Genomic DNA, 17,714 nt, shown 5'->3' with positions numbered 1-17,714 from the left:
AGTAATACAAGGAAGTAATCCAAATCCAGTGATGGTATAATGTCTTCATTTATAGGCAATATACCATACCTTTATAATATGATAGTGCAGTAAAATGGAAATGTGGACATTGCCACCATGGTACAGGTCGTTTTCAGACTCTACCTCACCACCACTGCATCACTTAATCCTTTTAATCCGTTTACACATTCCATGTTTGTTATTTAGACATGCAGTATAGCCTACTGTTTGCTTGACCACACATTTCTAAGTTAGATAGCACATAATGGTAAGGTACCACTGTAATAGAAGTACAGTGAGCATGGTAGTGACCAAATTAGATCAAAACTATGTTGTTGTTTTTAAATTCTAAGACTAATTAGAATAAATGACGTTAACAGATTTCCCCCCATTTTATGTGATACAACCTGAACTAATGTCAGCCATAATATCCAGCCAATAAATTAATCATAGGGGTGGCGTAGCGGTCAGGCACCAAGGCGTGTCGCAGGTTTGACTCCCGTTCCCACGGACCTTTGCTGTGTTTCACTCTCTCCCCATTTCCTGTTAACCTACTGTAATCTATCTACCAATAAGCCTAAACATGAATCTTTAAATGTGGATAATAGAAACCTTGTTTGGTCTGTGTTGTGCAGTATGGGAACATTTTCCCATATCACCCTTAGGTACATTTTAATCATAAATGTCAGTGACATTGCAACTCCTATTTTCATATATTTGAACTAATCGTTTTACAGGTGAATTGTCAGATCAAATTCAATTAAATTGTGACTCTGTGAGAAGCCCTTGTTTGAAGTGCCCTGATAATAAAGAGCATTTAACATTTTACCATAAAAAGAAAAAAATGACTTACCCCAAAATATCAATAAAGAGATTTTCTCCATAATGGTCACACTGAAGACGGACTCCTGCCTAAACATCAGTAATAGGCATGCAGTGCTACTAGTAAACATACATGTTTCACTTGTGCCATGGACTCCTAATCTGCATCCATGACACTACAAAAACTTGTTTTACAGACTTGGTCATATAAATTACATTTGACTTGCAAAACAAGACATGGGTAGATGAGAAACTCTTTTTTTCTGATTTGCATGACTTTTGCGTATGAGCTCTGTAAATATACAGACCACGTCACCACTGTCTGCAGTAGGCCGTTATAGGGAGGGACTGGTAGCCTATAGGTACATTGTGCAATTGCTCTACCAGCTGGCAAATTAATAGTACTAGCCCTTACCCGTTCAAAGATATGAGCTCCAAAATGATGTGCAGTGTGTGGGTTATGGGATGTGCACTGTGCATACAGTATATGAGGGATGGAAAGTAACTTTAACTGGTGCTTGCATGATAATATGTAGGAGCATCAATGTAAGAAATACCCGTTTCGTTTAATGGCTACCCCCCCCACCCCCCCCCCCCCCCACCCACCCGCCTGCCTGCCTGCACACACACACACACACACACACACACACACACACACACACACACACACACACACAGAGAGAGAGCTGGTTAAACATGTTGCCTCATGCTCGATGCAGAATAGATTAGCCTCATGCTAGATGCAGAATAGATAGTAGATACACCATAAAAATGCTAATATACAGTATATGATTTGTGAAAGTGACAAACAGGCTTCACAGTTATGTGTGTGTTCATATGCTAATGGTGATGCGATTTCAGATCAATTGCTCCAGCCACTGAGGAGAAACGCTGTTTCAGACAGACAGACAGACAGACAGACAGACAGACAGACACTCACTCAGACATTCGCAAAATTATAGTATAGATAGTATGAACTATGAATGTTGCAAGTCTTGGAAATTTGAAAGGCTGGTCCATATGAACCCGATAGCATCCCTACCCCTATTCTAGGCATTGTCAGAATAGGCAAACTTTGAACGAAAATAGAAAATATTTTTTGTAGGAGAGATTTGCTATAGAGGGGGGGGGGAAAGGGAGGGGACCAAGTATAGACCCCTGGGGAATCAGATCAAGGAATTATGGTTAGTAAGTGGCTATGCCTTATTTAAATTTTGCATAGCCATTGCTGTTCAATCATAAGAATGCATTTCAAATGAAAAATGTGACACGACTCTAGTTGTGCGAATAAGTAAAAATGAATACTGGTACACAATAGACTGTGATATACTGCCTTACAAAGCCTACAAAGTGCATTAACTACGTTTTAGGATTAGTCTCAAAGGTCAAATTAGCCTTCATGTTTTTGGGGATAAAATATTGTAAATTATTTGTGTAGTTACTATTATTCTGTTTATTTTGCTTTCCTGCATTTGTCTTTTGTATTGTGGTCTTTTATCACTTAAGGGATACTTCACCCAAAAAAAGTTTAGTTTTTGCCACATTCCTAATAATACTTTCACAAGTAAGAAAATGCATCAAATCCTCTATTAAATAATATGCACAATACCTCTACTTATTTGTATAAATACGGTAAACTTTTGCATTGTAGCCTTTATACTATGCAGTTCCAGAAGTATAAAAGAAAGACTGATTAATGACTGATTAATCAGGGAAACAAGTTTATTTTGCATGAAACTTTTATTTTGGCTTGGAAGACACATTCAACAAACCTAAAATAGCACCTCTTTTCAAAAGTAAAAAAAAAATACAAAATACAAAGAAACGTGAAGAAAAAAAATTAACTAAAAAGATAAACTTCTTATACAAAAAAATATAAGCGCAAAACATTTATCGAGAAACCGTAAGCTTAAATGCCTTTATCAGAATGTGGCAGTATAAAAAACAAGTGGTCTTCCTACAGTAATTGGTCCTATATTTCAAGCACTGCTGCTGAACAGACTTAAAGAGATAGGAAACAGGGAGGCGGGAAGACACAGTAATCCAGACAATCTTTAAGCTTGGACATGGCTAAAGGGTCAACTACTGGCGTGCCCCCATCCCACCTGAACTATCTCAGCACGATTGAGAACTGGGTCAAAAAGGGTGAATGCAATGTAGAACACAAAGCTGGCAGTAATAAAATACCCTAGGACCCACGTTAAAAGGGATAGTTCGATTGTTTATCTTCTACTTACATAAAGTCAGACAAAGTGATGTTTTTGTTTTGTTTTTCTCCCCCTAACCCCTCTCTCTCTCTCTCTCAACAAAAAAAAAAACAAATTCAGTCAGTGTCACTTTTATCACTTCTGACCAGAAGGCGCTTTCCACTGGCTGGCATCGGTGCTTCTTGTTTCACTTTCTTTGTTTTACTGAAGAAGGAAGACAAATGAAAGTATGTTTTACAAGGCATAATATAGGCAAAATGAACCTTGTGATAGAACAATTAGCAACGCAATGTCAACTACAGGTTAATCCTTTTCCTGTTTCATAAAAGGCCAGGTAGAATTATACATCAAACTACTCCAATCAGTTGCAATCTGACTAAAATGTCTCCACCCAGATTAGGAAAGCCTGCCCTCTGTCTTTCACATTGGTTCAACTTCAGCAAGACAGTTCTTTTTTTCCTCCTCAGAATTGTTACCACCCACATCTAGCCCAGTGGGTCCCAAACCTGGAACCCTTACTCTAGCCCACCCAGGATTAGAATAGATTTATCAGTAAGTGAAGATCTCTAAAAGTCTAGCTATATGTGACATTTTGACCATTAATGACTTTATATTTCAAAATGTATCGTTGCTTACATTTAAACTATTTTTTGAAACATTCTAGTTTAGTGTTGTGTATGTACTTGAAGCAGCACTATGTAGTTTTGGGCATCAGTGGCCACTTTGGACACAAATTAGACATCCTTTTAAGCATGTCTGGCGAGGAATGCGCTGTGATTGGCCAGTCTTCGTTTTGACTGGCAGTTTAAACTCATCATCTCCTCTATCTATACCAGGGGTCAGCAACCTTTTTGAAATGAAGTGCCATGTCTTTATTTTCTAGATAGTCAGTGTGCCATGTCAACATATATTGTAATGAGACACACGCCATCAAACATTCTTACATATTTTGATTGGCAGGACATTGTTAGAATGATCATTAGACTCAACCCACCTATCTCCCCGACTCCTTCCCCAGTCAGAGTTCTGTGTTTTAATGAATGTAGAATTATGTACACATTTTCTGTAAATTAGGTGACTTCGTTTAATTGACCACAATCAAAAATTGTTTGATTTTAAAATAAAAATTCTCCCTTTCACACTTCTGCCAGTGGGCCACAGGGCCAGTGATCACCCTCCCCTGTGCCAATGTTGGCACCCGTGCCTAAGGTTGCCTACCCCTGATCTATACATAGTAATATAGTCAAGCCCCTTAATATGCTACATAGTTGTTAAAGTTAAATGGTAATGTTTGTGCCAGCTTACCCTCTCTCTCTGCCCAATGCTTCATATGCTTCGTTGATTTCCTTCAACTTTTCGTAGCGCTTGCGTCCACGTACCTGTGGGAGAGATCACAGTACAAGATCAAATTGAGAGCGTTCCAGTTTGGAAATTAGGAGATCACAATAGATATTCTAGTTTGAGTGCCACGGCTGAAAACGATGGCATGGCAAAACGCCTCATGGCAATTAAGTTTGCCACACTGACCCACCCCTGTATGTACTGTATACATCACTCACATATAAAGTAAACACCTCCTCCTCTTCATCAGCACTGGAGGCAGGTTTCATCATCTTTGGTGGTGGTTGGGGTACGGGCACGCTCTCTGAGAGAGAGAGAGAGAGAGTAGAATCAGGTTAGGTACGACATAGGGAGAAAGTAAAGAGATAAGGAGAACGTCATTCTAGAAGAAGCATTGCAATGACTTCAGACTTACTTCTTTTTTTGGTCTGCTTAGTGCCATTCTCTGCCTTGCTGGCATTTTCCTCCTCAGTCTTGCGGTCTCTGCCTGGACAGGCACAAACACGCACCTCAAAACACCTGCGGCCCAAAACCTGAAACCTAGGATGGAATACAGATAATTGTCTATATGAGTGACCACACACAGGGGCCATCAAGATTTCAATCAGACGTTGGGGAGTTTTAAATGGTAAAAACAAAGAGCAAAATGGTTGCTGTGCGAATAAGACCTCACAAGGCAAACAGAAGAACGAAAGGCTTACTCTGGTGTCTCGAGGGTAAGGATGGTCAGGATAGGCCGGCGGTTCATCCCCCCCATGCAGGAACTGTTGCACATGAAGTTCAACAGGACAGTGGTGATCTCAGAGCCCAGCTGAAAACAAGACCACAAAAGATTCAAAAATCAACTCTTCAGCTAGATCTGAAACGGCACAAACCAATCCTGAAAAGTCATGGGAAAACGCAACAGTGTTTCATACATACGACCACAAATCGCAAAATAACATACGACCACAAATCGCAAAATAAACACTTTATATCCGTTTTGTCATTACTTTCTCCGCTTTCAACTTTGACCAAGCAGGCACGTATATCCATATGATTTGGGAATGTCGCATGGTGTATCCTTTTTTAGATCAACTTTCTCACTATGGACTTCCCTGCCAGACGACTTAAATCGACTTTTACTTAGAAAAAAAACAAAAAAAACATTTTTTTTTTTTTGATTAAAAAAAAAAAAGAAAAGAATTTGGACCCCATTAAATCTAGTAAACATGATTTCAATCGCGATTTTGCATGTTCCACCCCCCATACAACCCCATCTTTCATACAGGGCAGCCATCTTTGCTTACATAATGTAAAACATAATGGCTATTATCTCAAGAATGCCGGAACGGATTTCCAATCTTTTTTTTTTGTTTGAAAGCTGTGAACAGCCTGCACAAACATGGTGCATGATCTGTGCATGGGCGTGCATGATCTGTGCACTATAAATTACATGGAAGTCTATGGAGATTTTCTGGCAATAATGCCACTCGAGGGCATATTTAATTGGCAGTAACTGAGTTAAGAATAAAAAATAAAAAACATTTGAATTATAAAAAAAAAACTTTGACCAAGCACACAAAATGCGCTGCGTAGGTGCATACTTCTCCACGTGAGATTTGACACTGTGCTTGCAAATGCAGAATAGGGAGCTCAGTGGTTGGGAGAGCAGTACTATAGAGCAAAAACATCCATTTACTTTTACATTTGTGCTTTTCCCAGCTCCGTATTCTGTTTGAAAAGTTATGAGAAGTTGTTGAATTACTTATCTTTTGTTGAATAAATTAAATGTACCTTCAACAAATGCTACAAATAATGTATTTGGGCATTCATATTACTAGAAGAGGCTAAGAAACCTTTCAACCAAGAAGCCTGTACTACCACATTAATGACCACTACCTACCTACCTGCATTAAATACTCGCACAATTCAACCATGCTGCGGTCGTCCAGGAAGAGGCCCCTGGGCCTTTCTGGGTGGGTAGGAGTGAGGAGATCGTACCTGTGGGGGCTCATAGGGGACGGTCACACTGTGCCTCTTGGTATGGTGGTCCTCCAAGTAGCTGGCCCGCTGACTCCCCTCCACCCGGATCAAGTGGCACCGGTACTCCACATCTAGGCAATGGAAAAGAGGGAGGGAGACACGGAAAGTTAACCTTAAATGTATAGTCCAAAACACAACAGGGAAGAACGGATCTTTACCAACACACCATACTATGGAGTACAAGCGTACTGAAATATTGGTTGACAACCAAAACCCCATCAAGTTGGGTTTGTTTGACAAACAGAAACCAAGCAATAGTACCCCACTATTACATACACCTTTAGTTCAAGTCTAAATGTTATGCCATCTGCAATCACCAGAACATTCCCACATTGCCAACTTCTTTAGAAACTCAAGATATGTTGGGCACTGAAACGTATAAGACTAGGCTTGTTATTTATTTACTTTTTTTTACTGATCTGTTTCCGTTTCCATGTCAAGGCTAATGACAATTCAGTTATTTCATATAATATGGGGACGTTTTGTGGCCCGAGATACTAAAATGCATGCAAACACGCTGTGTTGAACTTTGACCCAACTGGGCCATTGTGAACTCACTTAATTACACTTGGGTTCTTTGTTATTTCACTGTCACTCTCACTGTTTATTTTCTCACCGTCTGCGCTCTGGTGGTGTGGACAGCGGCGGACCACATCTCCAACGTGCTCCGTCTTCTTATAGACTGCAGTGGCCCTGAGAATGGCACCTTGGGGTGGTTCCTGTGTAACCATGACCTCTATTGGGCATGTCTTTGCTAGCTGGCAGTACAGCTTATTCAGCTGGGCAGAGTACTAAAACACAAAACAGAAAGAAACAAAAAGGAAAGAATTTATTTCTGCTCAACTTTGTTAACCATTTTCTAAGACAAAATATAATCTGATGATATTATGTACAGGCCTGATTAATCTGCCATTGAATTAAATCAGTTCATAGCGTAACTTTTACAGTGACCATGTTTGTCCTTTGCTATTTTACTTGTCCATCACGTTTTAAATGTATGCATTTATTTTAGTACTGATTTTATTTTCTTGCATGTCTCTGCTCCTCCACAAACTCATGGCACTCATTTACACACACATTTGCACTCAAAGGGCAAAAATGGATATAAATTTAAGCTTTTTCATCAGATATGTACACATTTTGTCAATAAAAACATACATTTTAACTTCTATATACAGTATGCAGAGAAGTCAAGTCATTTTGGTAAAATTACTCAAAGTCAAAACATCTGTCCATACCTCGTTTTCGTCCATTTTTTAACCCTTTCTGTGCTGGAGTAAAAGGCAAAGGAACATGCCCCGTCATGTCAGAGCAGGGCTTTGCAACCAGGATGCAAAGCCACAGCAGTGAAACGAGGGGCTGGGGGGTGGGCGACCCACAGCACAGACCTCTAACTCGTAATCTAGCTGACCAATTGCAGCCCACTGATCAGTGAGTCACCATGGACATCTCCATGCTATTGGCTGTTCAAACAAAGCGAGACATCTGGACCTTAGCGAATCGCCACAATGAATAAGATTCCACTCGAATGCCACGATGGGCACGAAAAAACTTTTTAATGCGTCACCAAGGTAAGATAATTTCAAGTTGTATCAAATAAATTTACCTCCAAAATTCTCACTGAAAAGCCTTTTACCATCTGTTACAAAGATCTATGTGGGCATCTAGTGGAATTTGATATAAAGTTTAAACTATTTTTAAAAAGGATATTAAATAACAGTAATACAATACATAACATTTGTTTTTACATTTCTGTAATGTCTGTGTTGCGAATATATTTGTTTTAAACGGATTGATGGAAACTAAAGCAAAACTTCCAAACCCAGAGTATCAAATTTACAGTACAGCGGTCATTGAATGGCGGCATGAGTGAGCGAACCTTTGTCTTCCTAAAGGGATCGCAAGCTGCAGTGTACTCCATTTTAAAATGTATTGGGACACATGTCTTCTTAAAATGTCTCTTATGTATATCAATAAAGAATTTAAAATATTTGAGAGAGGGAAATAACTACAGAGGGAAATAACTACATACAAGAGTGGTCACAAAGCTCTCCAGCTATTCAATTATTATCCGACTCTGTCGTCTTTAAAGCACCACTTCAACCATTTATCATCATATCATATACCCGTAAATGGTCCTCACTAATGTGCATTATGGTTCCATTTCTGTTTATTCTGTCTGTGTCTCAGAGGAGGGCTGTGGACAGTTCAGAAACCAGAAAAGAAAGATATCGGTAGGCAGGTTTGGTCATTTCTAAACAATATTTAAAAACCTTTTTTTTTAAATGCGAGAACAGTGGCTTCTATTTCAGCATACTAACTTTCCAGGAAGAGAAAGGCTGTAGTTTCTATTAGCTTTGAAGTCCCGGAAGTCTTCAAAGTCTTCAACGTTTTCAGGCCAAGGACCCCTTAGCAGAGAGAGATGAAGCAGGGACCGCCTCTACATATTGTATAAACGTGTGATGGAGATTCTCATCAATTTCATAGATAGATTCATAGACTTGTTCGACACTTAACCACAAAATCATAAATCGTCAATACTTAGTAAACTTGACCTTTCACTCTGTACTTGTTCTCCTCTTTTTTTACCTATACACGCTGCGAGGCATTGAGAGCTTCTAGATCGGCTATTTTTGGCTTAAGTTCTCCTCAGAGTATAGGGATGCGAGGGTTCAATTGTTCATTTAAAATAATTATCTTATCACACAAGGAATTGGCAGCCCCCCTGCAGAAACTCTGAGGACCCCCTTGGTGTCCTGGACCCCCTGTTGAAGACCCCTGCTGTAAATTATTTCACTGGTAGGCAGGTTTCTCATCAATAAGACACCGACTGAATAGACAGATTTGTGCCATCTTATACTGAGCATTAGTAAGGCCCAATTATAAGATGACGGTCGATGAAGGTTGAAAATGCTCTTTTAAGATAATTTGCAGGACATTATCGTTCCATCTGGATAATATAGTGGAGACTGGAGAGAGACAGGAAGATAAGAGGTAATACTGGTGTTCAACAATGACCCTGTGTGGCTGACTGAGGTAACTCACTGTGGAGGTGACCGACTTGGCAGTGCCCGACTTCTGGAAACGGAGCTGGAATCCGTATTCCCCTGGGTAGTCGGTTGTTGTCGGTACGGTGGAGGCTGGGGGGGTCAGATTGTCCATTGAGGAGGACACCTCTTGTTGAGGTATTTCGTTGAACAAGTTTTCGTCAAAGGTACTGAGACTGGGGACTGTAACGAGCTGTGGGGGAATCTGATAAATTCATGTTCCGTTAGTCAACAGCTTAACTAGAGAAAAAACTTTTTTTTACAATTGAAAATAACTCATTTTAGTACAAATTAACCTTAAGTTGTTTTCCTAACAGATTTAACCAAAACCATTTACTCTACAATTAATTATGATATGACGGTATTTATTGTCAACACAAGTTATAATTTACCTGCACATCCATGCCAGACTCTTGCCCCATGTTAGGAATAGGTTCCACGCTAGTATTAGGAAGCAGCTGCTCTATAGCACTAAAGGAAAAACATAAATGTGTGTTATATTAATCAACTCATACTGCATCGCTTTCCAAGTTGATATCTATTGTACTGTCAGCCACAAATGCACAACATTTGAACAGAGCTTAACCAAGCTCTGTTCAATATTAGATCTCCAGTTATTAGTTAATGATCATAATCATGAATGTTTTGTGCTATCCAATAAAATGTGATTATTATTATTATTATAAATAACATTTCTTATAATTAGTATTACTTTCTAATGGAAAACGTAGTGAAATGCTCTTTTTTTTCTTCTTTTTTCAAGCACAACTATAAGGGCACGGTCATACTACACATTTATTCTATTTATTTTTACATTGGCGGAATCCGCTCTCATAGGTAGAATAAAAGTGTAGTGTGCTGTGACTGTCCTAAAAGAGCAATCTCTGAATCATTAAAAAAATAATAATAATTGAAATAACTTACTAAGAATCCCACATGGCCTTAAAAGTGTCCTGGCTCATGTTGAACTCTTGGCTGAAAGAAAACCCGTCGTCAAATGCAGGTTCTTCCATTTTCTCCATGGCTCACTGGGTGAAGAGCAGCCCAGTGAGATGCAGGGTTGAAGTGAGGTCTCTGTTGGAAAATAAGCAGAACCACTGGTTGGTTAGTGTAACTTACACACTGGCATGATGTGACAGTGACACAGACAATCATACCTGGCTGTAAAGTACATACAAACATGCATGCATGATCTCTTTAAGGGTGCAGAGAAAGTCAACATCATGGGGAAACAAAGGGGTGCAGCCAGAAGGGCCAGGGGGAATGGAAGAGCAGAACATAATCCAGCATCAAGAAAAGACCAACTTAAATGGAACTGTTTCTTTCACATACGGTGAGCTTCTGTATAATATGATATATATACACAGTAAACACTTAAGCACTTTATAACTTTCATGTACAATTTTCCAACCTCTTGTTTGTTTTTATTCTGTCTGTACTAGAAACTGTAGTAAACTTTTTTCCTTTTACATAGTAAAACATTTATTTTTGATTGTGACAATACATTCGAGTTTTTTTTTAGCACAAACAGAAACAGACCATTGTTCAATCAGGCACCGATTCTCGTCTTGTATGATCATTATTGTTTTACAAGCAACCATTAGTTACAAGTTATTATGCAGCAGTTCACACACCAAATCCTCGCCTCATAATCTTGTATCAACCTGCTTCAACAACACCACAAATATGTGAGCGTGTTGAAGGAAAACGAAAACCTGCAAACCAATTCACCAGGCCAGAGACACCCGGACACCCGTCCATTTTCTATTGAACACGGCCATATTATTAACAATTGAATGAAAATATGTAAACATTGCGACGTTGAAACACCTAATACTCCTCCAGCCATTCAAGCACATTGATAAAACGTCGATAAACGTAAACACACAAATGAAAATCACTGTGATTGTATCACAGCCATTTTATAGCCTCGAGTTAGCGCTAGCTAATTAGCTACGTTAGCCCTACGTTGTGGAATTCGGCCCAAGCAGAAACAAAACTTTTTTTTTTCATAGGACAAAACGAGGCTTTGCGTTATTATAGTTCGAAGGAAGGAGAACTAAAAAATAATTGAAAACGCGTACCTCGTTTCCCGGTTAACGCAGTGACGACGGCAGTGAATCACAGATGGTGCATTGGTAATAATGATGGCAGGGGGCTTGAGAGAGAAAAGCCAAAATATTATTGTGTTGAGCAGAACGAGCACGTTGTCGGTTGGATTTTCCTTGCTTCCGCTCCGTCCGAAAAGTAGAGATGGAACGTTCGCGAACGAATCGAGTCCTTTGAACGGCTCTTTGAAATGAACGATGGGATCCGGTTCGCACTAGGGAGCCGTTCCTTTCTAAATGAACAGTTGTGGGGGGAAAGTACATTCTTTACTTATGTAAAAGTATCAATACCTCAATGTAGAAATACTAGTCTGCCACAAGTAGAAGTTTGGAATTAAAATGTAGACCTACTTGAGTAAAAGTACAAAAGTATTGGTATCAAAATGCACTTAAAAGTACCAATGGTAGAAAGTAGGCTACTAATTTTGGAAAATGTCCCATTTCAAGTTTTCCATTGAATAAAATGTAGAAAAAAAGCTCACAATGCAACGCATTGTTAGCTTGTAGATCTGCTATTTTCAACTGGCCGAAATGTATTATAGGATTATGGCCGAAATGTATATAGGGTTCAAGTGATTTGTAATTATAATCAAAATCTACAAAGTAACTAGTAACTAAAATGAGTCTTTTTGAACGGCTCTTTGAAAGGAACGGATCCTAGAGATCCGGCTCACTTCAAAGAGGCATAAATCCCATCTCTACCGAAAAGTCCCTCAATGGGGTGGGGAGGGGTGTATGTGACGTCATGAGCAATGGCTCCTCCAATTGGAAACGCCGCGCAAATTTTTTTGATCTGTCATCAGAGCTGTCATGTGATTTTTTTTTTCTATGGTAAAGTGCAAGTGGTGGGAAAAGGTACTCACATGTTACTGTTAGGCTACTTGAGTAAAAGTATCAAAACTGCAATGTAGAAATATGTCATAGGTCTACTCATACAACAAGTTACAGTCCGGAATTCAAAATACACCTAGACCTACAATACAAGTACAAAAGTATTGGCATCAAAATGTAGGCCTACTTAAAGTACCAAAAGTAAAAGTAGGCCTACTCATTGTGCAGAATGTCCCATTTCAAGTTTTCATCTTTAGAAAATATCAGATCTGGAAGGCAGCTCACAATGCGGCGCATAGTTAATTAATAACCAAAGGCTTCAATTGTAAAACCTCGCTGGATGAAGTTCTTTTCTGAGATCAGGAGATGGCGGTAAGTTCATGTGTAATGAAATGTTACTCTAATAGAAGAAGAGAGGAAGAAGACATGGCAGGCAGTGGATTTGAAAGATGACAATTTATTGATTATCAAGTTTAAATAATGTTAAAGGTCATGTTAATGTTGTCAAGTCATGCTAGACAATTATTTATTTTAGGCACATAGGCCCAGGTCGTGGAACCCAGTGCTATCATATGCAAAAGGCGCGCAGCAAGGCCAGTGCAAGACAAGATTGATATGTTTGAGTTTAAACATTTATAATTATGAGCCGGAAATAAGTGGGTTATCACCACCCTGGCTCATAAATGGTTCACAGTAGATATACACACTGTGCAGGTGACATTGTCTATGGTACGTGCATAGCCTAATATAGGCCTACAAAATTTCCGAACTCTCATTCCGTCTAAAGGCCTGTCCAATGTCCATATGTAGGCCTATCTCCGAAATGTTCGTTGAGTTGCGATTTCCGACGTGCAAATTTCCGAACTCTCATTCGGTGTAATGCTTTTTAGAAGTCGCGAGTGATGTCATTTTGTTGTCGAAGTCGAACCGGACATTTTGACCGAAAAGTTTGGTATCGGTCAAAGTATGGACAGGCCTTAAGGTCTGTCTATACTTAAACCGATATGTTTGGTGAGTTGTGTTTTCCGAAGTGCAAATTTCCAAACTCTCATTCGGTCTAATGCCTTTCAGAAGTCCCGAGGGACATCATTTTATGTTCGAAAAGGACCTTTTGACCGAGTCGAAGTATGGACAGCCCTTTAATGCTTTTCAGAAGTCTCGAGTGATGTCATTTTGTAGTCGAACCGGACCTTTTGACTGAAAAGGGCGGTTTCGGTCAAAGTATGGACAGGCCTTAATAGTCTATGATATGATATGATATGATATGATATGATATGATATGATATGATTACACCTAGCATTTCCTATAAGATGGCAACCTCTGTAAATGAAATAAATAAGGGGCCATGTTATTGTCAAATTAATTTAAATAGAAAAACGTTTTTCCCTTTTGAAGGACACTTAATCTAATCTAATCTAATCTGATCTAATATATGTCTAGAGATCTATATCTAAATCTATAACAGTCATGAATGACCACTACCATCTCAACACGTCAGGAAAGAACTGATCAACCTTGACTGTGCATATAATCTACACTTTATTGTGCAATCATTAACCCCCAAAATAGTTTTTAGAATAGAATTTTAGATGTTTTGGAGTCACTGAGTCAGTATACTGGGTCCAGTATATTCACAAGAAGATCTTTCCCTTCATCTTTAAGTTCAACCACTGCCCGGCTCCATGTCAACCTCACTGTGAGATTTGTTTTTAATCCAATCAGTCAACCTAAAAATGGTTTTAGAATCTAAAACAAGGGTGCTGATGCAGTCACACAACTCCACACTACATTTGATTACAATCTTATAAAGAATATTCATGAACAATTGAATATATAAATTGAAAAGCAAATGACAACTCAAGCTATCCCCCTCCATAATTCAGAAGCTTATAAAACTGAAAAAGTTGGACATTTGTGGTAAATACTGCCTCTTTTTTTTTACATTTTGCATTAAATAATAGACTATGAAGAATTATAGAAGTTCCTGTATAATATAATTGAAGACACTTATACGTTATTAAGGAAGAAATATCTAACATTTATGTTTTATTATGGTAGAGACGAAAATGAATGGCTTATTCTAGTTATGCACATGATACTGCACCTGTTCCTCCATGATACTGGCACCTTGTAGACTGACAATGTCAGTCAAATCCAAAGAGATTTGACTGGATCGTTGGCCACTAAATGCATTGCCACCTTACAGTAAACTTAACTGTTTGACCTTTGAGGCAATGTGCAGAGAGTGCCAACGGGTCCACCATGAACCTGATCCCTTCAGTGCTGCAAAAGATACAATGAATGGTAATAGTAAAGTGAAGTCAGTCATAAGCAAAGCTTAAGATCATTTGTCAAACGGCGTGTTTGATTGAAATGTATATAGAGTTATGAAAGACTATTATGGACTGATGAGGTGTGATACATTATTTGATGGTTTTTCCAACCCGTGCATGTCACATGACTGGACAAGAACTGTGACGTGTCTAACCGCAAGGAAGATCCAGACCAGTAGGCTGGACAGCACGTATTTCCTGTAGATTGTGGGCGCACTCACTGGGTGGCTGAATGTGTAGAGAGGTCACCTGGGAAACAAAAGATCACAGGTTCGATGTCCCTGAGCAAGACACTCTAACCCCTGTTCCCCCTGTGTGCAACTCATTGCATGCCAAGCCCGATAGTCCCGAGATTTTTTCAACGTCTTTCCCTGCCAGGCCCGATAGTCCCGAGAATTTCCGCCATTTTGAAAAAAAAAGTGGACCCCAAAAAATGTAGTAGGCATGATAGAAATCGCGAAATTGCATGTTTAACCCCCATAGCAACCCCATCTATCAAACATGGCAGCCATCTTTGTTTACATTTTAGGAAAACATAATGGCTTGTATCTCATGAATGCCTGAACGGATTTCCATTCGGATTTTTTTGTTTGAAAGCTGTGAGCAATGTGGACACACATGGTGCATTATCTAGGCATGGGTGTGCATGATCCGTGCACTATGAATTACATGGAAGTCTATGGAGACCAGTGGCACCATAGAGTACGAAGGTATTGTTAAATGGCGGGGAATGTGTTAAAGGACAACTTTGTTTTTTTACAACAAGGGTTCATATTTTAGATTGTAATTAGAAAAAAGAAAAAGTGAGTGTTAAACTGTTTTCATTTGCTTCGTTCAATTGTTTTACCGTGTTTACCGTGCTAAAATGTGGGGCATGCGTACGCATGGGGGCATGCGTACAAGTGGCTAAATATGTCTTTTTAGACACAATAAGCCAGCAGTTTCTTTTTTGCTATTTACAGTGACACTTCTAGCCCCCATAAGTCACATCCAACCATGAAAGGTTGCGTTGTATCTTGGAAATGGGCTAATTCTGTGTAAAATGACATATTTAGCCACTTGTACGCATGCCCCCAGCCACTGAAATAAGAATCTCTAAAACAATAGAAAGAAGTAAATTAAATAATTTTAACACTCATCTTTTATATTCTTTAATTACAATCTAAAATATGAACCCTTGTTGTAAAAAACTAAAGTTGTCCTTTAAGTCTGTCTGCTTGGGCAGCTGATTGCTGAGTGAGGCTGAGAACTAATTATTATATTATTACTTCATTAAGACAATTTCCACAGTATAGGCCTGTGTTGTTTTCCAGGCATCATCTCCATATGAGATCGAGATAAAAGTGGGAATGAGGTTAAATGAGGCTGCAAGTTTGCAACAAGACTATCTGTTACACAAGGTCACATGTGTGATATCGTATGTGAATGCATGATGCAGAGGTCTACTCATAGAAGATTTGAATTGCTGTTGTGTAAATGTAATACATTTCCATGAAGGCTGAGATGGCTCAGAGATACAGTATAACACGTCACTCTATATGGAATTACACTTTTATTTTACACAATACTACAGCCCTTGAAAGTGTATGGTTTGGATGTGTCTAGAATTAATAATAATTAGTGTGGTTGCTATAGGCAACACACTATTGTTCTCGGTCCGAGAATGTTTTTGCCAGCAAAGTGAACCTGCCTTTTGTAAACCTTTTGAGGCTTGTAAGGCCGAATACCCTTGAATATGGGCCTGTCTGATTTGTCAATATAATGTCCAAACAGGAGTGACACAATATGTAAGGCAAGACAGAAGAGAGTTTATACTAGAAACAGAGCTTTCTAGTATAAACCCATGAATTCCCAATCACAATATGTAATATAAATGGTAAGACAGAATTTATCAGAAACATTAGGCTACACATTTATTTCCCACCAGATTCCTTGAAATTCGCCTGAGATTTACCTTTCAGGTAGCTGGGTCTGGGTTGTAGTTAGGTCTACAGTCGTGCAATTGCTGTTGTAGTTTTCCGCGTGTGAATGTTGATAATTGTCACCTAGACAGTGACCGTACCAGCATCACCTGACTGCTGTCCGGCAACACACATCTGACTGTAACATGATTTATGATTTCAAACCAGTTGGCCCACCACCACCACCACCGGCACACACACACACACACACACACACACACACACACACACACACACACACACACACACACACACACACACACACACACACACACTACGAGGAGGTATTTACATCGCCTGATTTAGTCACCTGGGCGAGTCTTAGAGGGCAGTCACATTGTGTGTCGTGCTTGCATGGGTGTAATGACTTTTGCTTCTGATAACACTAACACACACACTGTGACGTTCGTTGGCATTTTCAAGTTTTCGGACAACACAGGTGACATTTGTACTGTGAAGTGTTGAAAATGTGTTTTCCTTATGTATCTACAATATTTAATGAGCATCTATTATTACATTTGACCTTTTATCTTAGGACACTGTTGGCCTGAACTATTCTATTGTGAGGAACCTAATACCTAATTTAAGCTCTGTACATCAGTGTTGCGCACCAAAAATAGCCAATTTACAAGCTTACAGCGCGTTGCATGACTCGCGTCTGCGATGCGTTGTGAGCTTTTGTAGATCGGCTATTTTCGGTGTGCAACTCTGTCGTGTGACAAAGTATGATTTGGGCTTGAGCCACTGTTCTAATAGTGTACATATGGCTTCTCGCCATTGGGTTTGAGTCATGCACATGACTTGCCTGTGTCACTTGCTCTGCCTGGGGGTGTCAGGTTGGTTCTGCTCGTCAACTCGTACGTGCCCCGAACCATGAGCATGAGGGCACAGGTGGAAAGAGAAAAGGAGGGAGGGGAAATCCAGAGAGAGTGTGGTGTTAGAAGTGGGTGTGTCTTTGCGGCAGGCACGTGCACACATAGACATCAAAGGGAGGCTTGATCCCCTGCCCTTTTATCCGTCTGTAAAAAGTGCCCTCTC

General features: G+C 39.5%; 1 protein-coding gene across 1 annotated transcript; it reads right to left on the bottom strand.

Moving 5' to 3' along the window:
- Nucleotides 1–2,557: 2,557 nt before the first annotated feature.
- Nucleotides 2,558–11,655, bottom strand: LOC308297768 (cellular tumor antigen p53-like). The gene is made up of 11 exons (XM_080741333.1): nt 11,527–11,655; nt 10,367–10,516; nt 9,835–9,913; nt 9,441–9,647; nt 7,012–7,186; nt 6,354–6,466; nt 5,072–5,181; nt 4,786–4,910; nt 4,589–4,674; nt 4,335–4,408; nt 2,558–3,233 (listed from the first exon to the last, which is right to left on the bottom strand). The coding sequence occupies exons 2-11, from the start codon at nt 10,462–10,464 to the stop codon at nt 3,146–3,148; spliced, it is 1,155 nt and encodes a 384-aa protein (XP_080597459.1). The 5' UTR covers nt 10,465–10,516; nt 11,527–11,655; the 3' UTR covers nt 2,558–3,145.
- Nucleotides 11,656–17,714: the final 6,059 nt, after the last annotated feature.

The sequence above is a fragment of the Nannobrachium achirus genome (genome assembly GCF_963921795.1).
Source record: "Nannobrachium achirus genome assembly, chromosome: 14".
Lineage (NCBI taxonomy): Eukaryota > Metazoa > Chordata > Actinopteri > Myctophiformes > Myctophidae > Nannobrachium > Nannobrachium achirus.
Note: the sequence above shows the minus strand (reverse complement) of the source record. Positions and strands in the feature narration are given on the sequence as shown.